This window comes from Pipistrellus hanaki (genome assembly GCF_964339955.1).
Source record: "Pipistrellus hanaki genome assembly, chromosome: X".
Lineage (NCBI taxonomy): Eukaryota > Metazoa > Chordata > Mammalia > Chiroptera > Vespertilionidae > Pipistrellus > Pipistrellus hanaki.
In genome coordinates, this window is record NC_140524.1 from 11,314,598 (window position 1) to 11,339,447 (window position 24,850).

The following is a 24,850-nucleotide window of genomic DNA, read 5'->3' on the forward strand; positions in this document are numbered from 1 at the left end:
TAGCTCTACAAGCATTTATTGAGTACCTGCTATATGCCTAGCTCCACTAGTTTTATTGAGTACATTCAGTATGACCAGCTCCACAAGCATACATTGAGTACCTGCTGTATGCCAATATCCACAAGCACTTATTGAGTACCTGCTGTATGCTGAGATCCAGTAACATTATTGAGTACCTTCAGCATTGCCAGCTTCACAAGCATTTATTGAGTACCTGCTGCAGAGCTTGTGGAGCTGGCCATACTGAATGTAATCAACAATCCTTATGGAGCTAGGCATACAACAGATACACAATAAATGCTGGTGGAGCATGCCATACAGCAGCACTCAATAAATACTTTGGAGTTTCTTGTACAGCAGGTACTCAATAAACGCTTGTGGAGCTGGCCATACTGAATATAATCAGCAATGCTTATGGAGCTAGGCACACAGCAGGTACACCATAAATGCTTGTGGAGCATGGCATACAAAAGGTTATAAATAAATGCTTGTGAGCTTGGCATATAGCAGGTAGTTAATAAATTCTTGCGGGGTTTGGCATATAGCAGATAATAAATAAATTATTGTGGAGTTTGAAATTCAGCAGGTATTCAAAAATGTTTGTAGTGTTTGGCATACAGAAGGTACTCAATAAATGCTTTTGAAGCTAGTAATACTTAAGGTATTAAATAATGCTTGTGGATCTTGGCATACAGCAGGTACTCAATTAGTGCTTGTGAATCTTGGCATAAAGCAGGTACTCAATAAATCTTTGTGTAGTTAGGCATACAACAGCACTCATAAATGCTTGTAGAGCTTTGCATATAGCAAATAATAAATAAATACCCTGCAGAGCTTTGCATACTTAATAAATGATTGAGGATCTTGCCTTACAGCAGGTACTCAATATATGCCTGTGGAGCTGCCAATATTGAATGTAGTCAATAAAGGTTATGGATCTTGGCATTCTGCAGGTATGCAATAAATGCTTATGAATGTTGGCATATAGCAGATACTCAATAAATGTTTGTAGAGCATGGCAAAGAGCAGGTAACAAGTAAATGCTTGTGGATCTTGGCATTCTGGAGGTATTCAATAAATGCTTTTGGAGCTATACATGCAGTATTTACTCAATAAATCTTTGTGGAGGTTGGAATACAGCAGCACTTTGCAATTTCTCATATAGCAGGTACTCAATAAATGTTTGTGGAGCTAGCATTACTGAAGGTAATTAATAAAGCTTATGGATCTTGGCATACAGCAGGTACTCAATAAATGCTTGTGGAGCTTGGCATATATCAGGTACTCCATAAATCTATTGAGTTTGGTATACAGCAGCACTCATTAAATACTTTGGAGTTTTGCGTACAGCAGGTACTCAATAAATGTTTGTGGCTCTTGCTATACTGAAGGTAATCAATAATGCTTATGGCTAGACATACAGTAGGTACTGAATATATGCTTGTGGGTCTTGGCATACAGTAGGTAAATAAATGTTTTAGAGCTTTGCATACAGCAGGTACTCAATAAATGCTTATGGGTCTTGGCATATAGCAGATACTCAATAAATGTTTGCAGATCATGGCATACAGCAGGTAACAAATAAATGCTTGTGGATCTTGGCATACAGTAGGTAATAAGAAAACGCTTGTGGTTCTTTTCATACAGCAGGTACTCAATAAATGTTTATGAAGCTTGGCATACTGAAAATACTCAATGAATCCTTGTGTAGTTTTGCATACAGCAGGTTGTCAATAAATGCTTGGGGAGCTTGACTTACAGTAGGTACTCAATAAAGCTTGTGGAACTAGGCATACACTAGGTACTCAATAAATGCTTGTGGAACTTGGCATACAGCAGATACTCAATAAATGCTTGTGGAGCCTGGCAACAAGCAGTTACTCTATAAATGCTTGTGGTGTTTGGCATATAGCAGGTACTCAAAAAATGGTTGTGGACCTGGTCATACTGCAGGTAGTCAATAAATGCTTGTGTAGTTCCGAATACAGCAGGTACTCAGTAAATACTTGTGGAGCTTGGCATACAGTAAGTACTAAATAAATCCTTTTTGCATGAATTTCAAGAAATGGTTAAGAGTGAGTAACCCAGAGTTATTTTTGATTAATATTGTGTGTGGGGGGGGGTTGTATTTTTTTATTATATAAATATATTTTAATTAAATGAATAATAGGTGTCAGCGGGGATAAATTTCAAAGAGCTCACCAATGTGTAATTCCTAAGTGCCCAAATCCAGAAGACGTCCTAGTACCCTCACTTCTGTTAACGGTGGGCAGGGTACCTTTGCCCACATGTTTCTCTTCTTTCCCTCATCACCAGTGTGATGCTGTTAGGCCAAAAGCGTATGTAAAATAATTTTTGTTGTTGTTAATTAATCTTTACTGGGGATATATTTCCCCCCATTGATTTTTAGAGAGTGAAAGGAAGGGATAGGGACAGAGAAAAACTTGATGTAAGAGAGACATGGACAGGTTGTAGTGCCAGTGCCCTGACTGGGGGCTGGAGCCTGCAACTGAGGTACATGTACATGCCCTTGCCAGGAATTGCACCTGGGATCTTTGAGTCCTCAGGCTGAGGCTCAATAAATGCTTGTGGAGCTTGGCATACAACAGGGACTCAATAAATGCTTGTGGAGCTTGGTATACAGCAGGTACTCAATAAATGAATGTTGATGTTGGCATATAGCAGGTACTGAATAAATGCTTGTGGAGGTTTGCATTCATTAGGTACTCAATTAATGCTTGTGGAGCTGGCCATACTTCAGGCATTCAATAAATGCTGTGTTCTGCATACAGCAGGTATTCAATAAATGCTTGTGGAGCTTGACATGCAGTAGGTACTCAATAAATCCTTGTTGCTTGAATTTCATAAAATGGATAAGGATTTCAAACATAGGGTTATTTGTGACCCATCTTCTCTGAAAAAAAGTGTGGGGGAGATTATTTTTTATTATTCTACCTAATAAAGAGGGAATATGCTAATCCACCATCACTCAGTCACAAAGATGGCTGCACTCACAGCTTGGCAAGTTCCCATAAGGAGTCTTAACCAGCAATCGCAGGGACCTGAGATTACACCCTCTCCTCTGCCCCCCTCCCCTGTGTTGCTAAGGGACCTCAGCCCCCGCCTCCCACCTGGCAGGGATTGACAATGGACCTCATTGTGCACTTCCTATCCTGGTGCTGTCTACAGGACCTCAGGCTGCTCCTCCCACCCCATCGCCAGGCTGGGGGCCTCATGTCATGCCCCTCAGCCCGGCTGGGCTTGACAGGGGACTTCAGGCCACCCCCTCCTCCCAGCATCGGGCCAGGGGATCTGAGGCTGCACCCCCCTGCCTGGCTTGGCTTGACAGGGCACCTCAGGCCATGCCTCCACCCAGCGGGGTTTGACAGGGGATCTCAGGCCATATCCCCACCTGGCGGGGCTTGATGGAGGACCTCAAGGCATGCCCCCTGCCCCAGTCTGGGCTGGGGGACCTCAGGTCATGCTCCCCCCCCCTAAGCCCCCCGTCCTGGCTCTGCAACAAGGGACCTGAGGCTATGGCCCTGCCCGATAGGACTTGACAAGGGTGGAACTGGCCAAGTCTGTATGTAGCCCAATGTGGGGGGGGGGCAGCTGGGACTGGGTCTCACATGATTTTGAGGTGCATGTGGGTGGGCGGGACTTGACTTTGGGTCCTGTTTTGAGCCCCAGACTCTGACAGGAGGAAGGTTTTCATATACATTTTACTAATTTTCTTTCATCTCTGACACTTCTACTATAGAGAAAGGGCAAGTAGCAATCAATATTAAATTATTTCCTCTTAGTAATCCCCCTTTAATGTGCACGAATTTCTTGCACTGGGTCACTAGTATAAATATATTTTAATTAAAGGAATAATAGGAGCTCAGTGGGGACAAAATTATAACAGCTCACCAATGTGTAAGTCCTCTGTGCCCAAATCCAGAAGAAGTCCGAGTACCCTCACCTCTGTTAACGGTGGGCAGGGCACCCTTGCCCCCACGTTACTCTTCTTTCCCTCATCACCAGTGTGATGTTATTAGGCCAAAAGCGTATGCAAAAATATTTTGTTAATTAATCTCTACTGGGGATATATTTTTCCCCATTGATTTTTAGAGAGTGGAAGGGAGGGAGAGAGACAGAGAGAAATGTTCATGTAAGAGACAGGGATTGGTTGCAGTGCCAGCGCCCTGACCTGGGGATGGAGCCTGCAACTGAGGTACATGTACATGTCCTTTACTGGAATTGAACCGCGGGCCCTTCAGTCCGCAGGCTGATGCTCTAACCACCCAGTCAGAGCCGCTAGGATGGCCAAAGGAGTATTTCCATGTGAGGAATAACAGGCCATTGGAATGAAATGCATTTCAGCCCAGGATGCCAATCATGAACTGGGCCCCAGCAGCAGCTCTTGAAGGGGCTGGGGATGGTGGAATGGTGAGGCTAATGGGTTGAGAGGATCCTAAGGTAAAATGAAGGGACCTTCAAACAGAAGCCCCCCTTCTATCTGCATGCCTGTCCTGGACTGAATGTTCCACCCTGAAGTACATACACTGGCATCCTAGTGTAACAGGTTCACTTGGGGATACATTTCAGACTTATTGAATCTCAAATTCATTTCCTGGTAGTGGGATTTACGATTTGGCCTTGATGTTCCATGCTTTTCACTGCCATTCAGCTGCTGGCTTGGTGCTGTAAAGCTTCTTGAAGTTCAGGGTCAACAGGGGACCCATCAGGCCCCTCCCAGGCAGCCGCCCAGTGTGTAGGCAGCTCCTGGCCTTGAGGGGCCCTGTGAGTCCAGGCTGACGCTGCACCCCATCCTCCAGGCACCTGCCACCTCCAACCAGGAGATCCTGCCACTGCCACCCAAGTGGCTCTCCGGGGACACACAGAGGCCTGAAAGCACTTGAGTCTGGATTTCCTGCTCTCCGCCTTGCCTGGCAGCCTCCCTCCTGCCCCCCTGCCCTTGGCTCCACCCAGTTCCCTGGACCCTCCACCTTCCTGGGGGTCTTGGGGCTCACCTCTCCCTGGCGAAGCTCTGAGTCTCCCTAACTGTGAAGGGGACCAGCAGTGCCCAGGTGGAGTGTGGTGTGGGCAGAGGAGGAGCATTAAACGTGGGGTGGCAGTGACCCTGCCTCTCAGTGCCCAGGCCCATCTGGCAGCTGACATCAGCCTCTTGCCCCGTTCCCCCAACCTGGACATGCTACATTTCAGCCCAGGACTCCAATCATGAACTGGGCCCCAGCAGCAGCTCTTGAAGGGGCTGGGGCTGGTGGAATCATGAGGCTAATGGGTTGGGAGGATCCTAAGCTAAAGTGCAGGGAGCTTCAAAGCAGAAGCCCCCATTTCTATCTGCACCCCTATCATGGACTGAAATTGTCACCCTGAAGTTCATACATTGACATCCTAATCCCCAAGGTGGTGGTTTTGGGACATAGCCCTTTGGGAGGTGATTATGTCACGAGTGTGGAGCCCCTATAAAATAAATTTGTAAAGAGACTCCAACCTCAATCAATAAAGAAATGTAAAAAAAAGAGAGAGAGAGATTGCAGACAGCTCCCATGTCAGTTCCCTGTGAGCACACCACAAAATGGCAGCCATCTATGAATCAGGAAATAGGTCCTCACCCGACACCGACTTTGTCAGCAACTTGATCTTGGACTTCTAGCCTCCAGAACTGCGCAATACATGTCTGTTGTTTATAAACCATCTGACTTATGGTATTTTCATTATAGCAGCCTGAACAGATTAAGACAATGCCAATGTCCCTCCAAAGTGGGCCACAAGCTGGACAGAAGTGGGTTCGGACAGAGGGTCGTGCTTGGGAGAATGGACTAGGACAACAAGGTGGGGTTCTGGGGATTATGAACCCCCAGGCAGCAAGAATTGGGGCAGGGGAGGACTCAGAGGAGGGTGACGTTGGAGAAGCTACTGGGCTCCAGAAGGCAGTGGGCACTAGAATATTCTCAAACCCCTAGTAGAGGCCCACAGGGGTCCGGAGAGAAAAGCTCAGGCTGTCCCCTCCGCTGGGGTCTGGTATTAGGTGTAAACTTAACTTCTGTAAAATCAAAGCTTGCCAGAACAGAGTTTGCATGTTTTAAGGAAAAAAATGGGTAGAATTTTCAGGAACAAGCATATCATGAAATCGGCAAAGCAAATGATTATTTTCAAACATGTGGTTTGCAAGCAGAGCTGGCTGGGCTGCAAATGGGGCAAAGAGCTATTACTTCTCTTGCCTAGAAGTTGGCAATTGACAGCGTGATGAGGATGGGGCCCTGGAGGAATGATGGCATGATCCTTGCCTGGGAGCCTCCAGGGAGACTGGGGGAAGGGGAAGTCATGCTCTATTCCAGTGTTGCTCTCTCCTGCTGGGGTACATTGTGGACCACAAGGGTCCAACTCAAGCACTTTTAGAGCCTACTCTGTGCTTGTCCTTCCAGGAGCAGATAACCGACTCCACAGCTGAGCTATTTGTATTTAGAAGGGCCAGGAAGCCAGGATCCTCTCCTTATTACCTGCCTTTTATGAGCTAACTAGAGGCCTGGTGCATGAAATTTGTGCACGTTGCGGGGGGGGGGGTCCCTTATTCCAGCCTGCACCCTCTCTAACCTGGGACCCCCTCAAAGGATGTCCGACTGCCCGTTCAGGCCTGATCCTTATTACCTGCCTTTTATGAGATAATGGTCATTGGAGAGAGGGCCAGCCATTGGCTACCAAGAGGACTGACCTCCCCAACTGCTGTCCTCTCCCAGCCCAGAGAGGCTGACGGAATCTCAAGTCCCAGAAGTGATGTTACTCCATTCCTTATGGGAGGAGCTCATGGTCCAGCCTGGTCTTCTGCTCCCAGAATTGACTAGAGGGGGAAGGCACGAGGCTGAATGACAGGCCCCTTATGCCAAGGGGGGGCCCAAATTTCCAAGCAAACCAGCCCTCCCTCATCAGGGCATCTCCTCTCCCCTCTGCGTGTCCAGCAAGTGGAAGCCAATACAGCACCAGGACCCCTGGACGGGGGAGAACTCCAGAGTGTGGAGAAAGGCCAGGGGAGGACTGATAAACTAAGCTCTGACAAAATAAGTTCAGGAGACCAAAGCCATTTAACATATATTTATTGAAATCTACTTGATGCAAGGCACTGTGCTAGGTCTGGTAGGGGAATAAGACATGAAAGACCACCCCTGTCTTCTAAGAGCGCACAATCTAACGGGTGGGGGAGGGCAGGGACCGCGAAGCTCTAGTGCAAGGCTGGTTATAGTCAAGTGTTTTAAAACAGACAAGTTATGGAGATTGGGAGGAAGGGGGAAAAAGTGCCAACAACCAAAATATGAACTGGGGTGGGAGATAGCTACTGATCTTAGATATGCAAATACTGCTGAAGGCCAAGTTTAAAGAGATCATTTCTACTTTTGAAAGTAAATACCCAAACCGATGCAACAACAGTTACAGAATTGTAAGTATACATAGTCATAGAGAAGTTATCCATTCATTGTCTGATGGATTTGCTGGAAGTAGGGAGACACTTCCAAAAACAGGAACACGGTGGGTGGGGCAAATTTGGGGTCAGTACAGGAATGATAACCAAACAGAAAAGCATTAGTCAAATTTACTGATACTAGAAGGTATAGATTTTTTAACCCATCTCAGCAAACAGAAAACAGTGCCACAAATTTAAAGGGGTGTTTACTATAGTCAGGGGGGACTTGGGCCAGGAACTCGGGCCAGGGGAACACAAGGAAAGCCAGCCACCTGATGCTTCTCAAGAAACAGCCAAAATGATACATTGGCTCTTAGCAGATTGCAAAAAGCAGAGACCCATTCAGGCTGGCTCGGCTAAGGAAGTCTATCGCAGAGGGCAGTCCTCAGAAATCCAAGAACATGAGACCAGGCTTTCCCTGGGGTGCTGAGATTGAAACATTTCTGGGGCACCTAACAGGAACCCATAGATCTTCAAGCCAGTGCTGCCCAACTCCTCTAAATGTGGAGTGCTCCCTCTTTCTTCCAACACCAACTAAAAACTTCTTAGTTTCCTTGTTTGCAAAACCTGAAAGGCCTGGCCCATCATTCCCAGCCAGCTCTGATGACCAGCTGCTGTCCATGGGTCACGTGGTTCGTTGTGGTTGAAGGAATGTGGCCTACAAGGGGGGTGGGAGTCACGTGGCACACAACAGGGCCCAAGTCAGGGGCACTGGGAATGTAACACCACATGAGAAGGATGCCCACTGTGATCGGGTGGGGCTCATTGTGGAAATCTGAGAGTGGGTCTGACACAACTAATCAACAGTTAATCTCAAGCAGCAAAAACGGTAAGCAATCGCTTTTTTGGAAAGTTTCAGCAAGTATTCAAAAGTTGAATAAAAGCAATGGAGGCTTTCTTTCAGACTATAACAAAAGGGTAGATTTCTAATGAGAGCTAGCGTTCTAGGTAACCCAACTGCTCTTCGTTTCCCTTGCAAAAGGTCTGTGTGATTAGAAAGAAAAGTGAAATGAGGTAGATACCCAAATGCAGAGATAAGCACACACGACAGAAAGCTCGATCACATTTTGCATCTGCTGTAGCAGTATGCCTAGAGAATCCCAGGAAATCCGCCCCCTAGTTGCCAGAGGCAAAAACGGAAGGCGCAACTACAGGACATACATGAAAGCCACAAATTGATTGTTTTGAGCCAACGCAGCGATGGAGAAGAAGCGGTCTTTAGTGTTAACTCTGGGAAAGGGTTTCTTTGAGAGGAAATTATAGAACCAGGAATGGAAAAAAGTAAAGGAGGGCATGACGGGATGGCAGGACTCCATGTCCCGGCTGGGGGAAACGAGGCAGTGTGGATGATGCTAAGTTCCGAGTGAATACTGCATCAGGATCCTTCAGGAAACCCAACAAATGCCTAGTGAATGGGTAAGAAATGGCAGAGTACTTGCAGGTACAGGTGCCAGATTGTCTCCCCTGCCCATGACGTCACCATTCCTTACCAAAGGACACTTGTATCAAACATGTCAGAACAGCTGGAAAAGAGACAAACTGCTGAGAGAAGGAAGTAGCGATCTCAGACACAGATTCACGACTATTGCGAGAACTGAAGCCCACAGAGCAAAAGGAATCGCTATGTAACAAGTGCTGTCGGCGGCTTTCCAGCCTGGGGCTCAGGATGGAGCTGTCGCAGATAGCCACTGGGGTGGCCTGGCGGCCATTCCAGACTACTTTCTGGCTAAGGTCACAGGGGTCACTGTGGGACCCCGCTTCCCAGGATGGGAGCTTTTGGGAAGTTCCGCCAGAGCCTTGGTGGGCCCATCAGAAGGGCACACTTCCTCTCCGGGCCTTCTAGTGCTCCTCCTGCTGCCTGTGACCCCAGGCACAGCTGCTGGGAAGCCACAGCCTGTGTGGCTGGCTTCTCCCTGTGGGCTCTGCAGGAGGGGCCAGGCTGCTGGCCAGCCCTTGCTGCTCTTCCTCCTGGGGAGGCTGCTGGAAGTAACAGCCCAGTCCCAGAAGGACCAGCTTTTATTTCTAGGCCACATGGGCCATCAGAAGGGCATCATTGCCCTCCAAACCCTTGTTTTATTGGCCCTTCTGGGCGCACCTGCTGTAAGTCACAGCCCAGGCCTGTGTGGCCAAATTCAATCACGATGACATGCAGGCCACCAGAGGGGCCTGGTTTCTCTCTGAGACTTTGCTCCGTTGCTCCTCTCAGGTGTGGCTGCAGGTGACATGAGAACACTTGGGTGAATGTCCCCCCGGTTGCTCAAAGTGGAAGCCACCAAACTGACTTCTTTCTTGTCCCAGAGTCACTTCCTAAGAGGAGGATGCAATTCACATGACATTGTCGTCAGGTAAGTCTTCTTGTGTTTGGAGAAGATGTCTCTTGGGTGGATCTGCTGCTCAGGCATTGAATCCACATCGCACATGGCTAAGGCTCCCAGGAGCCCAAAGAATGGCCAGCTGTTGCCAAGGCCAAGTTGGGACCCCCCCATCGGTCGGGTGAGGCCCAGCCCTACTGCTGATGGCTAGGGCTATACTGAGGAACAGTCAGTGTTCTGGCCAAGCTGTGATGGAAGTTTCTCTCCCATGCCTGAGTGGCCAGTTTGGATAGTCAAGTACTGCCTGCAGACATGCAGAGTCTGCGTCTTGGATGAGGAGCGAGCCTGCTTCTCCGGCCCATTCCCATCCAGCCTGCCCGCTTGGCACATTCGCCTTCTGGTGGGGCAGGGCTTTCAACTTTTCATTTGTAGTTAAAATTCGAGAACGGAATGTCCTATCTAACTACTCAACCAATGAAAATTATGACTTAACGGACAATGAGTGCTTGGATATGTAAAAATTAAAAGCTTACATAACAAAAAGTATAATAAAATTGCTACAAGAACAAAGCAATAAAATCGAAAGAGAGATCCTCACAATTGATGTAGAAAGAACTTCTATATAAAGTCAATATATCCAAAGGTAACTTGATAACTGGTCAAAGGAGATGAACGTACAGTTTGCGTGCAAGAAAACGGAAACAGCATTGAAGTCACTGCGTGAGAAAGATGAGACTAGGAGTCAGAAGGCCTGGGTCCATCCCCAGTTCTGGTATTAATGAGCCAAAGAATGACAGCAATAACTATGACGATGACAGCAGATGCTCTTCACTGAGTGTCCCTCCATGCAGGACGTAGTGTCACATGTCACGGTCCTCACCATAACCCCAGGAGGTAGTCCTGTGATCACCCCTGTTTTAGAGCCAGAACTGAGGGTTGAGAAGTAACATCTAGGTCCCATTCGATGAGAGGCAATGGTTCTCTGAGAGGCAATTATTCTTGAAAAGGAGGTGTCACACTTGTGTCCATGATGTCCCTGTTACTATGGAGATGCTCTCTCAACTACTTGATTTTGAACAAGATAGTGCCACTAAGGACGACTCATTAGCCTGAAGCAAAGTCCAATAGATGCTAGTTTTGTGTATTGGCAGACAGAATTGGTTTCAGAAAAACCTTTTTTTCTGAAAAAGAAGCTGAACCTAGGAGGTATGACATCACAATGACAAGCTGTAGATACTTAAAAGACTTTGAAAGGTCATTTAAAAAGCAACACCTTGAGTGGTTATATTGTAAAGCTATGGGACCATTTTTAAAAGCAACTGTCCTAATCTTACATGGACACGTACTTATGGCTTGGGAGGAAATTTCTAGTGAGAGCCCTGTCAGGATGCTACATAGCACATGGCTTGAATGGTTGGAAAACCATTCGATGTGCTTTGAAACCGACGATTCAAAAGTGGCTCCCAGGCTGGTGAAGATGGTGAGGTCACAAATGCACGTGAGGAGTTAGAACAAAATGATAGGGAGTGGAGTCGGGGGGGGGGGGGGAAATATTTTCTAAATTAATATATTATTCTATATAATATGTTATTTATAATATGTACGTATAACTAAATAAGTTAAACACTCTATCACATTTAAATATTCTATTTCTATCCCTAAAAATTTATAGATTCAAGTAGGCCAAAAGACTGTGGGGTTCTTTACTTCGGGAAAGTCGGGCTCACTTTACCTGGACACCTCGCTGAATAGCTGTGTCCATTTCTCTGAGGTGGGAGCTCAGAGGGGAGGACCAACAAGCCGCCCTCGAGCCCCACATCCAGGTTTCTCTTCTCTCATTCTCAGATTCAAGGCCTGCAGATATAAATACCTTGAAGATATTGGATGCGAGGTGAACTCGCTGAAATAAGTTAAAATGGACAAAGCTACTCTTGAGAGGCAAAATGGGAAATGCACACTTATAAATTGCTGGTGGCAGTATAAATTGCTTTCAACCTTTCTGACAAGAAAATATATAAGCGCTACAAAACTGTTCATCTCCTTTGACTCTGCCATCCCACTCCAGGGTGGGGGGACTGGGGGAGGGGGGAGGCAGGGACCCATTGACAGATAAGGATCCGCAGGCCTCATCTACTCATGATGGGTTGGCTGATGCTTCAGCAGCGAAGACCACCTCTTGAACACGCGGCCACACTCACTGCACTCACAGCGTCTGGCTCCAGTATGGGTTCTCCGATGGCGACTCAGGCCCGAGCTTCTCCGGAAGGCCTTCCCGCACTTGTCACACTCATAGGGCTTCAGTCCACTGTGGATCCGCCGGTGTTTGATCAGGTCGGAGGGCCCCCGGAAGGCCTTGCCGCAGTCGCCACACGCGTAGGGCCGCTCGCCCGTGTGGATGCGCTGGTGCTCCAGGAGGCTGGAGCTCTGCCGGAAGGCCTTCCCGCACTGGCCGCACTCGTATGGCTTCTCGCCTGTGTGAATCCGACGATGCTTGGTGAGCTCCGAGCTCCTCCGGAACAGCTTGCCGCAGTGGGCACAGCCATAGGGCTTCGCACCGCTGTGGATGCGCTGGTGCTCAGCCAGGCCATTGACCGCTCGGAAGGACTTGCCGCAGTCGTCACAGTCGAAGGGCAGTTGGCCGTTGTGCACTCGCTGGTGCTTGAGAAGCTCCTGGCGATCCAGGAAATCCCGGCTACAGACCTTGCAGGCAAAGGGCTTTTCCGAAATATGCAGCCTCTGATGGCGAAAGAAGTGGGTGTCCACTTTGAAGGACCGCCCACACTCCTCGCAGTCGAAGGGCTTCTCTCTGCTGTGCACGCGCAGATGTTGACTAAGGCCTGCGTTCTTCTTAAACCTCTTCCCACACTCCTCACACTCGAAGGGCTTTGCCTCCTCCTCCATTTGCTCCCTCTTCTCGGTGGCATCATCCAGGGCCTGGCTTGGGCCGGGCCGGGGCTCTACAGCCACGTGGCTCTTCCGGTGCTCATTGAACTCAAAGACCCACCTGAAGACCTGCCCACAATCCCCACACTCCCAGCCCTTCTCCTCACTGTGAATTCTCTGGTGCTGCACAAGGAGGACCTTGAGCCTAAACGCATCCCCACACTCTTTACACGCAAAGTGAGGCTCTACGGGCAGATTCTGAGGGATCCCTCTCCTCCCCTTAGAGTTCCCATTCTGATTGACCTCAGGTTTGGGCTCGCTGGCCCTCGGGGAGCTCCTAAATGCCATCTCCTGTGGTTGGGCGTCTTCACCCATCGTCTGGTGTTGGGTCGCCAAGATGCTTTCTGAAATGAGAACCACAAGTCACTGCTGTCTGCAAAGGAGGGAGGAAGGAGGTTATTCTTTGTCAAGAATCGCTTTCCTGCCCAGCCAGCGTGGCTTGGTGGTTGAGCGTCGACCTATGAACCAGGAAGTCATGGCTTGATTCCTAGTCAGAGCACATGCCTGGGGTTATGGGCTTGATCACCAGTGGGGGGTGTACAGGAAGCAGCCAATCAGTGATCCTCTCTCACCATTGATATTTCTCTCTCTCTCTTTCCCTTTCTCTCTGAAATCAATAAAAGTGTGTGTGTGTGTGTGTTTGTGTGTGTGTGTGTGTGTGTGTATATATATATATATATATATATATATATATATATATATATATATATATATTTTAAAGAATCGCTTCCCTCATGAGACAGCTGCAGAGCACTAGGCCACTGGGTCAGAACAGCAGGTATTCATCCAACCGGAAGTAAGGAACATAGAGGGAAAGGGCCTGATTGATTGTGCTTCCTACCAACATGGACCCAGGGAGGTCTCCCCTTCTGTGACTGAGCAGCAGCCAAACCACACCCTCTCCCCAAAGGCTCAGCTGGGCTTTCCCCACCATTTTCTCACATTTCTTTAGGATTCTTTTTCACTCACCAGAATACGTAGCTTGATCCGTGTTAAGGGTCTTATACCAATAGTGCGTGTGCTGGCACCCAGTGAGAGACCAAGGCAGGATTCAGAACAGGAACTCCTGCTCATGAGAAAGGAAACGGATTATGGCGGTGGTGGCTAGAGATGGCAAAGGAAGAGCATAGAACAAGCAGGGACTTCAAAGGGGAACCTCCTTCAATTCTCAAAGTCTAGCTTGGCTGTGACATTTGGAAGTCATTCGTCTATTTTAAATGCCTTCCCCAGTGGGTAACTCCTGCCAGGGGCTGGATGAGATGGCTCTGGGCCTGCTCCATTAGAGTAGGAGGTAGTCGTCCTGGGGAGCGGGGACTCCTTTTCTCTATATCCACCCCTCGGTGGATACTGAACTCCATGCTCTTCCACAATCCACATGTGACCCCGGCGTCTCTCTTCTAAAAACCCTGGCCACTTTACACATCAGCATGATGGCGAGAAGAAGCTTGCTGGTGCCAACCTTTCTCTCGACAGTCAACTATAATAAAATGGCCATGCAATTTGTATCATGTGTGGGATTAATTCATTCTAGATTACAGTGGCACATTTATTTTAACTTCTTTTCTAAAAAAAAAAAAAAAAAAATTGGGGGGTGTCTTTCCGTGCCATTAGAAGTTGGGGTGTGGCAGACCCTTGTATTTTCTTACAGCCCATCCCTAGGGGGCACAAGCACCCTCCATCCCACTCCTGCTGCTTAGCATCATGAAGCTGGTGGAAGGGCTAGGGGTGTCCTTACCCACAAGAAGTCACGTTGCCGTAATATGCCGGCGTCCTCGACCACTCCTTTTTTGTGCCACGCAACAAAATGTCAGTGAATCCTGAAAGAATTAAAAAGGATCATCAGTTCTTCCATCCATTCTACAATGAGGTAGAGGCAGTCCCAGTAACACCAGGGACATGAAGTGGGGGGTCTGGAGTGGGTGTGCCCTGCTAACATGGAGATCTACCCGCAAATGTCAAGAAGTCCTGAGAAGACAACAGGAGACCATGTGCCAGGAGACCTGGGCCACTGGCCTGCCAAGGACCTTGGTTCAGTCCCTTTCCTGGATTAAAATTTAGCTCCTCCAGTGGTATGATGGGGATTACAAGCCCAATGGGCATCCATTCCTTGGCAGAGTCCAGGGAGAGAAGCGGAAGGAGGGAGAAATGAAGGGAGGGAAGGCAGTAGCTGAGGTCCAGGCCCTACCTTGTGTCATGCTGGGGCAAGAGATGAGGCTGAGGCCAGAACAGGGAGGAGTGACGGGCAGAAGAGATGTCTCCAGCATCTCAAGATGGCCTGCCAGAACCTGTTTCCCCCAACTCTATCCCGGGGAAGGGCAAGACCCTGGCGGGAGGCAGGAGCAGGCAGAGTTAAGGGAAGTGTAAAGAGCTGTGAGTGACAGCAGCCTTGGGATGTGACTGGCAATTTCCTTTTCCCTGATTTTATATCTTGTCGAGTCTTCTCTGGCGCAGCCGCTGAATGACAAGCCAGAGCCTGGGTGGGCCTAAGAAAACATACCCCAAGCAGTGGGGGAAGTGGACTGGCAAAGAATGAATGCAGGCAGGCCAGAGGGAGCCCTGACGAGACAAATGAATGATAGCCCAGGCACAGCCGGGAGAAGACACAGGTGGAGGGCTGATGGCGGGGAGACTGGATCTCAGAGAGAGGCCAGCCACGGGCCTCCCAGCAGCGAGCCTTGAAGAGATCAGTGCCCACTTATACCGCACAGGAAGAAAGCGTTCCCCGAAGAATATCAGAAGAAATAATTAGGAAGTGAGAGATTCTTCCCAACTGCATAGGGGCAACAAAAAAAACCCAGATCGGGCCACTGGAGAGAAGAGAGGCAACAAAGGGTAGGAGGCAGGGCTTTCTGCCCAGCGGCAAGGTCTTTCATAGTCACCTCCCACCCACTGAAACTGCGCCAGGTGACCATGAGTCAGCCGCAGACAAGAACACTTGTGTGATACATTGGACAAAAGGAAGATCTGAAAGAAAGAAAGAAAGAAAAAACAGCTGGAAAAAGAAGCATCAAAGAAAATATCTTCAAGCACTAACTTGCTAAATAAATGAAAGTCCTGAATAATATCTATGTTACCTTATGCTTCCAGGTTGCAGAATAGGTGAAAAATTACAAGAGACTACCACAGACATGCGCATCACAGGCCTCCCACTCAGTGAGTTCAAAGAAACAGGAGCACAGTGTTTGTTCTGATGCCAGGTCAATTCAATCCCATTTATAATTCAATGAAAAGGAAGCATTTTTTACACCAGCTCAAGGAGTACAAAACTCAGAGACTCCAGCGGAAAGACTTACATAAAATTTGATGCTATGTTAAAAGGATGGATGGAGATTTCCATTTGTGGTTGTGATGGAGTAACAAGGATAGACTTCATGGCCTGCCATAAACAAGCAGAAAACTGTATAGAATAGATGTTTTTATAGTTGTGAATCCTCACCTGAGGATATTTTCTCATTAATTTTTAGAGAGAGTAGAAGGGAGAGGGAGAGACACTGAGAGAGAAACATCGATTAAGTTGCCTCTTGCACATGCCCTGACCAGGGCCAGGAGTAAGCCTGCCCTTGACCAGAATTGAACCCGAGACCCTTCAGTCGGAGGGCTGGTGCTCTAACCACTGAGAAAACTGGCTAGGGCAAAGCAACAGTTTTTAGACATTGGAAAGCAGACAGCAAAATGAGATGAGCCTTATCGCTGTCCAGGTTCTCTCTCTGGAAGCAATTTCCAGATTGAGAGTGTAGAGAAGGAGAACCCAAATAGAGCTTGGTGGCTTCAAGGCACAGATGGATGTTCAAGGCAGCCGGAAGTTCCAGAAAGGAGGGAGCTATGCAGAAAAAAAGTGCTCCAGAAAAGGTCTCAATAAGACTCCCTCGAGTCTTTACTGACTCCCCAGCCATGCATACACACAGTGAAACTCCAAGACTGGGGAAAGCAGGACCAGGAAGCTGTAAGCAGAATAATTTCCAAGACACACAAAGGAAGAGATGTTCAGGGTCCAAACAACCAGTAGAGAGTCCTCCTCAGTGGTCAGCTGGAGCATTCAGTAGACAGTAGTGCAGTGAAGGCCTGGGCAAGGGGTGGGAGAGAGGTTGGGGGAGCCAATGGGGGAAAAAAGGGGACATCTGTAATACTTTCAACAATAAAGATAAACAAAAAAAGATAAAGGGAAAAAGAACACATGAGACAGATAGAAACCATCAGCCAGACAGTAAATATAATTCCAACCATATAATTAAGTAAAATGCAAATGGAGTCACAAAGGGTAGGATTTCCTTCTTTTTTAGAGCTAAGTAGTATTCCATTGCATAAACGCACCAAACTTTTTGGGGGGGTGGGGAGAGCATTATGCTAAGTGAAATAAGCCAGTCAGAGAAAGACAAATGCTATATGATTTCACTCATAGGTAGAATCGAATGAACGAAATAAACTAACAAACAAAATAGAAACAGACTCATAGATAGAGAACAGATTGGTAGCAGAGGGTTGGAGGCTGGGTGAAGGTATTAAGCAAAAAAACAAAAAACCCCTCATAGGTACAGGCAACAGTATGATGATTACCAGAGGGAAAAAGGGAGTTAGAAGCGAGTAAAGGGGGGATAAATGGTGATGGAAGGAGACTTGACTTGGGGTAGTGAACACACAATACAGTGTACAGATGATGTGTTGTAGAATTGTGTGCCTGAAATCTGTAATATTTTGTTAACCAGTATCCCCCCAATAAATTCAATAAAAAGGGAAAAAAAAGAACAAATGGACCACACACTTCAAATAAAAGGCAGAAATTATCAGACTGTATTTAAAAAAGAGACTCAACTACACTGAGTGGCCAGATTATATGTAATCTCTGAACTCATAATAATCTGGCCACTCAGTGTGCATTCCATGTAATAAAAGGCTAATATGCAAATTGTCCCCTCGACCAGGAGTTCGACCTGCAGGCAGGCTGGCCAACTGCCATGGCCAGGCTGGCTGGACCCCACCCATGCACAAATTCATGTCCCTGGCCTCTATTATGTATAATATACAGAGTGGCCAGATTATTATGCGTTCAGAGATGATAATAATCTGGCCACTCAGTGTATATGCTGTCTACAAGAAACCTTAAATTTACATAAAGACTTTAAATGTAAAGACCTGGGCAGGTTAAAAGTAAAAGGATGGAAAACAATATATTATCACCAACAGGAAGGGTCTAAGTTATCCCCTTGTCATAAAAAATGAGAGAGAGATAGAGATGGGAGAGAGAGAGAGAGAGAGAGAGAGAGAGAGAGAGAGAGAGAGAGAGAATTGTGAATGCAGCTCAGAGCTCTGGAGACTGTACTGAAGGATACTAGAACTCAGAGCAGGCATGAAAACTGAAGAGCTTAGGTATCAAATCAACAGGTGGAAGAAAACCAATAAACAAACAAACAAACCAAAACAAACAAACAAACAAACAAACAAACAAAAAGAAATCAACAGGTGGCTGATGCAGGATGACATGCAGATTATAAAAATGCAAATCCTTCGCAGAAGATGTAGACAGACCTATTTGTTAAATCATCACAAAAAGGTAGGTAAAAGGGAGAGGATGGCTTATTATAGATTTGCTTTTTATGAGGTGAAAAGAATACACGGAGAGCGGCTTGTAGCTATACCTATACTGCAGTGAGTGCTACCCTGGGGTGGGGTCTGGGTCTAGAACGGTCTTTCTTTCTTTTAAAAAATATTTTATTGATTTTTTTTAAGAGAGGAAGGGAGAGGGACAGAAAGTCAGAAACATTGATCAGAGAGAAACATCGACCAGCTGCCTCCTGCACACCCTCCACTAAGGATGTGCCCATAACATGCCCCTGACCGGAATCAAACCTGGGACCTTTCAGTCCGCAGGCCAAAGCTCTATCCATTGAGCCAAACCGGTTCTGGCAGGTCTGCTTTCTGTTTCTGTAATGTGTGAATTACTGATAACCAAACTGCATTGCTTTGGTAATCAGAAAAGAATAATTTTAAAAGGTGTAGGTGGATTTTTTATTAAAAAGATGCTCAGATGCAAGAGGACAGGGTTGAGGGGCCTAGGAGACAACAGGGAAACACCCTCCAATCTGGGCAACATTCTGAAGGGCCCACGTGGGCAAGGTAGGCACAGGGAAGAGGGGGCTGGGAGGAATGTGGTTAGTCCCAGAAAACTTAAGAGGCAACACCTTTCAGGGCCTGTCTCCCCCGAACCCCCATGCTGTCAGCACCACGGACAGGTGTGTGGAGGCCTTCCTTGGCCCCAGCATCCACAGGAGCCCCGTTCCCATCTCTAGCCAGCTGCCCAGCACAGGCGATTTCCCGGTGTGTGGATTAAGCCCCAAGTGCCCAGCAGCCAAGCCCTCTGTGTCCCGCTATCACCTGGGCAGGGCCCACTCTGAGCAGTTGGATTCTTCCTGGGATACATTTGATGCCTGGTTTGACCTCCAACTCGAAGCGAATTGGTCCTAGATTACTTACACGATTCATTTATGAAGATGTACTTTCAATTGGCACTGAGGTTTTGCTGCCAAGTGTAAGGGTGGGGGGAGGACACCTTGCACTCACCTTCTGAGAAAGATGGCCTGTGACAAGCCCTCAGGCCAGAGACCCAAGGAATCCCTTAACCCCCGACAGGGCCCTGGCTGAGCCCCCCAGACCCCTCTTCTGCACCCCCAATCTCAGTCATTCCTTCCAGACACTGTGACCTTCATCCTTCCTAGATATTCCAAGGCAATGCCTTTCAGGGGCTCTGACCATTCATTACACAGGTGGCTTCTTCTAGGAATTCAGATCTCACTCGAGTGTTTTCATTCTCTAGCCCCATCAGGGTATACTAATAATACTAGCAACACTTTTTACTACCTAAAAATTATCCTCTGAAATTGCTCGTTTCTACCTGACTCTCCACAGAAGAAGTGTCACCTCCCACAGGACAGGGGTCTTTTCTTTCTTAGTCGCCCCGACCCCCAACATCTGTAGCAACTCCTGGCCTTGAGTGGACAGTGATAAACGGAGGGGGGGGGCATGTGAAACAGCGCAAACTGCCATTTATGGGTTTGGCAATGCGTTCCCTTCCCCGGATTTAATTTGTCTAGCTGTCACAACCTGTACTTATTACGCCTCCATTTTACAGAGAAGGAAGCCATGGATCCGAGAAGTTAAGTAGCTTGCCTAAGGTCCAGCTTCTAATATTGTAGACTTTTCGAACCACAATAGAGGAGAGAAATAATACCCAACCCTCTATCACCAGAAGATAGGCAGTCACAGAGAGTCCCTGAAGCCTGATGGTATACGTGAATTAGGGGGGCTGGCTTCAAATTGTCCTATCAATAGGCCATCATAGACCCTTACTGCGCTCTCTCTCTCTCTCTCTCTCTCTCTCTCTCTCTCTCTCTCAGGCTCACACAGTTCTTCCGAGCTACCCACATTTAACTGAGCACATCCTTTTGAAGTGTTCCATTTAATGGAGCAGATCCCACCCGAGTGTATTTATTTAAGTGGCCTGATTAACTGTTGAAATCCTGGAGCCACAACTCCCAAGCGAATCGTTGGTTATTCTTTCCCAGGTAGCAAAAGGAGCGGTCCTTCCTGTACCAGGCTTGCCCAGGGACTTCGCCTGAGGCCACTTCACATCACCGCCCGCAGCAACAGAGCACACAGACACAGAAATCATTTAGAAGGTGCTCGCAAACACGGGAGGGAAAATGAGAGCCCTGATTTCACAAAAGGAAGCTAACCTCTGTGTAATGAACCACGTGTGTCGGGTAAAAGCTTTCAGCGAAGCAAAGCCAGATTGTTAAAAGAGATACACATTAACCCCCCCCCCTCCCACTGCAGTTAAAAAATAAAATTATCATCCATCTTGGAGACAACCCGATCATGTTGAAGCCATGTTGCACAGTGGCTCCGCTTTAAAATGGTGGAACTAATCTGGAAAAGCTGGACGCCGCGACCGAAGCGACAAAAACAGGTGTCTGCTGCCTTCCGAAAGTGGACCTTGGGGGACCAAGGTCAAAGCAGTTCCAGGCAGAATACAAAAGCCCTTGTGGTGTACCCAATGGATACAGAGTGTGAGGCTGACCTTCAAAATGAAGTCACTGTGGATAAGCGCCCCCCAAACCTTACACAGTGCACTCCTACAACCAGCCGGGAAATGTAACTTCAGAGAAAGATACAGGAAGACACATTTCTGCCTCCTAATAGAAATCATATTATCTTCCTTTGTTCAGTGAGATGTGAAGTTGTGGCTAATGACTAGATGCTCGTAGAGACCCAGAGCTCTCAAGTTGACTTCAGATTTCACCTTGAACCTAGTCGAGTGCCATGACCACTGCGGCTGTTTCATAAACACAGGGAGATTATGTCCATGCTAACCTACTGCCTGAAAGTCCGAAAAGCCATGCATTGTAAAGCACGAGAGCTCGTTGTGTTCCTGATAGTGCTTTACACTGAGTGGCCAGATTATGATGATCTCTGAACACATAATAATCTGGCCACTCAGTATATATCCTATTGATATATAATAAAAGGCTAATATGCATATTGTCCCCTCAACCAGGAGTTTGACCATCAGGCAGGCAGGCCAACCACCCATGTCCCGTCCCTCTGGCCAGGCTGGCTGGACCCCACCCAGGCCCCATGCACAGGGCCTCTAATATATATATACACTGAGTGGCCAGATTATTATGCGCTCAACGATCATAATAATCTGGCTACTCAGTGTAGATGGTGATGTGAATTTCAACCAACTCATTTAAATAGACTTTTGTGCAGGGAATCAGAAACATTAAGAGAAACAAAATAATAATTCCACTTTGATCAGAGAGAACAGAAAGTAAGAGTTGAATTCAATGGAGACAAAAACCAATGCATCATCACAAAAAGAATTAGGTATATTCTGGTCAACTTTGAGGTGAGGACCCCTCCTCTGGATATCTGGCTGCCAGTAAAGATTGATTTGGAGCCTAAAAGATCAGGTTTTTTGACCAATCACATGGCACAAATAGCCAAGCAACCACCTCCACACCCGTCAGTCCCTGGGCAGTGGGGCAGGGGACAAGCAGTAAGGCCACCCAAACTAGATCATTCTGGCAGCTTCTGGAAATTTCCAAGGATGCCAGAAACACTTGGACTCCCTGGAGTATCTAGATAAGGACTGTAGCAGAATGTTCACAGGCCCCAAAAGACAACAGGCAGCTCGTGATGTTCAGTTTGGTTCTGGGCTGGAGCAAAAATGTCCTGGGATGTGTGTGTGTGTGTGTGTGTGTGTGTGCCTCTTTGGTCACACAAGACCTCTTTTTTCAGCATCTAATTCAGATAGGTGCCTTCAGCCCCTGCTCCCATCCAAATGATCACATGGATTCCTAATTCTCCTGACTGGATACCTGTTCTTCCTTGAGTTGGGTCTCTTACACGGAGAGAACTGTGTCTGGGCAAAGACAGTGTGGCAATACCGGCTTATATGAAAACATAGTCGCTTCCACAACGGAAACAATACTTCTCACCATCTGGCCTCTCCACCGTGGGGTCTTCTAACAGCAAGGCCAGCTTTAAGGCCACCAGATAAGTCTGGAAACACCCAGACTTACCCCAAAGGGACACACAGGGATAACTCATCATATCTTGGAATGATTCTGAGTGATTAATCAACCCGATAAATGGCCTACATGTTGGGTCAAAATAATTTGAAACGGCAGAAGCAGACTTGGGAACATGTCTTTTTGGGTCGTGAATGCTCAACCAAAGGACAGGCTGAGACTGAACATACTCTGCAGGATCTGGATCTCTGCACCCCGCCCTCCCGCCCCTGGAAAGGCCAGGTCTGGCTCTTTACCTGCCTGGCCAGGACGGGGTCCCCAAAGCCTCATTTGGGCCCACTCTATACTGTACAAATGCACTGCTACTAGAAGTGGCAGAATCCTAAAGGGCCAAGAGAGAGGGTGTTTCACCAGGAAAAGGCTGTTTCTCTCAGGATGTTTTTGTCTGTGTGTGTGTCTTTTTTGGTGTGTGTGGGTGGGAGGCATCTGTCTCTGTCTTCCTCAGTTTTTCTCTCTCACTCTGCCTGGGCACCTGTCCCTCGCTGCTGAGGTTTCCATTTTCCTTCCCTTCTATAAAAAGCCAGAAGGTAGACCAGAAGGCGAGTGTGTAGTGTTTGCTGTACATACTTGAGGCAAGGTTTCTGTTCCAATTTCTCCCAGAACATGCATGCCATTTTAGTACAAATCAAAATAAATTGTAAGCATAGCTTCATGTAGGTTATACTGCCCTGGATAGGAGAGAATCTAAATGAGGGGGAGAGGGTGCTGTGCAAGTCCCAAGGGGTCCCTGGGCCAGTTGAGGAGCTCAGGTAAGTTAGGGCTAGCGCTGGATCAGTGGGTTAGAATCTTGGTTTGGGTTTTGCTAAGAATTCCAGGGGCAGAGTAGCAGCTGTGGGTGGGGACCAAGGAATCTGCATTTCTAACCATACAGAGCTGGCATACAGAGCTGCTGCTCCTCCTTAGCACTGGGCCGTCTAGATCTGGAGGCATCCTCTCCTCTGCTCAGCGGACAGGATTCTAGCCCATGAGCCTCCTGAGTGGAACCCTACTATGTCCTGTCCGACTTCTGGAAGAGAATTCACATTTTCTGGTGATTTTTCCAAGGGGTCTTTCACCCAAAGAAGGCTGGAGATCACTGCTCAATAGGATTCTAAATATAGCTCCGGGGATGTTTTTTTTGGGAATGGATGGTCTGTGCCAGACACTGTACAAGCTGCTTCTACTTAAAGGCCCAATGGGAGAGAGGGGCTGGTGGATCTGGGCATTAGTGCCCAGAGGAGGTACTGCTCTAGCAATCCCATCTGAAACCCTTTGGTAAAGGAAAACTGTCGGGTCTGAGGTTGAAGAAATATTTCACTGACCAAGGAGACTAGAGGGGGCTGGAGGCTGGGCCAGGCAAACGCTGGCTGAAGGGCTTCAGTTGGAACAGGGTGAGACCTCCGGGAAGAGGGCCAGGATTTTTTTTGGGGGGTGGTGATTGAAAGGGACCATGGGCTTTGGGCAGCAGGGGAGTGTGTGTGTGTGTGGGGGGGGGGGGAGAAGGATGGAAAAAGACATGTAATTAATCACCCAAATATAGACCAAAGGAGGCAGCGAAGGAGTTGTACTGGAGCAGGAGATGGTGGCCCCCAGAAGGGCAACAGCTAAAGCCCTGTTCAGACCAAGGGCCTTGAGCAAGGGCTGCCTCTCTCCCTCCCTCACAGACCTTGGGCTCTAGTCTACCGGGCTCCAGCCTCCCCACCAAGATGAGGCTCGACCCCCACCCAAAAGCAAAGGAAGGACTCCACTAGCAGGAACCTTCCCAGCTTACTTACCAGGCGCCCAGCACTTCGGCTCAGCCCCCGCCCTCTACCCCCCAGACTGGGGAAATGCCCTTTAAACACCTACCTAACACCCCCTCCGCCTCGGCCTCCATTACGTTTGGGGAGGGGGTCAGTTCCTTCCCACACTGATTCGTTCCCACGCCTTAACATCTTCCCAAAAAGCAGCGTAGGCCTCCACACGTCCGCGAATCCCGGCCCTGACCACCGTCCCCTGCTCGCGCTGGGAAGGCCTTCGGTCCTCCTCCTACCCTTCACCCTGGACCCAGTCCCCCCTCCGGCTGGTCCCAAGGCCAAACAGCCTACTGCAGGCCCAAAGATGCCCCTCTCCCTCCGCCCAGGCTTGACAGTCCCCTCTAACCTCACACTCCCCAAAGAAGCACTCATCCCAAACCCCCCCATTCTCCCGGGTCATCCCCCTGCGCATCCTACCGCGGCCCAAAGGTTCACCTCAGTCCTGCACATTAGCCCGCGGCCCGCGTACTGTCCCGGCCCCCCCAGGACATCCTCTCGCGTCCCAAAAGATCACCCGTCTAAGGACACCTCCGCGAACATCCTCCCGTGGCCCGCATGCTCACCGCAGCCCGGCGGTAGTCGACGCGCGGCCCTTGGCTGAGCAGCGCTGGACCAGCCCCCGCAGGCCCGGCGTGGCAGGAAGCGCCACGGAGCCACCCGCGCCCGGCTGAGCCCACAGCCCCACGGTGCGTTTCCGGAGCCGCGGGAGCCGCCTGGGGTAGTGTGGGGCGAGACCCCGCCCAGACCCTGGCCCCGCCCTATCTTCCG

At 48.3% G+C, this 24,850-nt stretch overlaps 1 protein-coding gene and 1 long non-coding RNA gene across 3 annotated transcripts in view; one reads left to right on the forward strand and one right to left on the reverse strand.

The window, feature by feature from the left end:
- LOC311615759 overlaps positions 1-24,850 on the forward strand; it is an 83,864-nt gene that overhangs the window by 46,047 nt on the left and 12,967 nt on the right. The window lies entirely within an intron of this gene.
- ZNF275 (zinc finger protein 275) lies at positions 7,090-24,795 on the reverse strand. Of its 2 annotated transcripts, none has more exons than XM_084871119.1 (4): positions 24,646-24,795; positions 14,460-14,537; positions 13,690-13,786; positions 7,090-13,064 (listed from the first exon to the last, which is right to left on the reverse strand). In XM_084871119.1, the coding sequence occupies exon 4, from the start codon at positions 13,033-13,035 to the stop codon at positions 11,908-11,910; it is 1,128 nt and encodes a 375-aa protein (XP_084727245.1). In that variant the 5' UTR covers positions 13,036-13,064; positions 13,690-13,786; positions 14,460-14,537; positions 24,646-24,795; the 3' UTR covers positions 7,090-11,907. The 2 variants fall into 2 exon arrangements, with proteins under 2 accessions (XP_084727245.1, XP_084727244.1); XM_084871118.1 differs by having other exon boundaries at positions 14,456-14,537.

Excerpts from the sequence above, each read along its gene's own strand:
- ZNF275 (XM_084871119.1), bottom strand. The coding sequence starts at position 13,035 with ATGGGTGAAGACGCCCAACCACAGGAGATGGCATTTAGGAGCTCCCCG.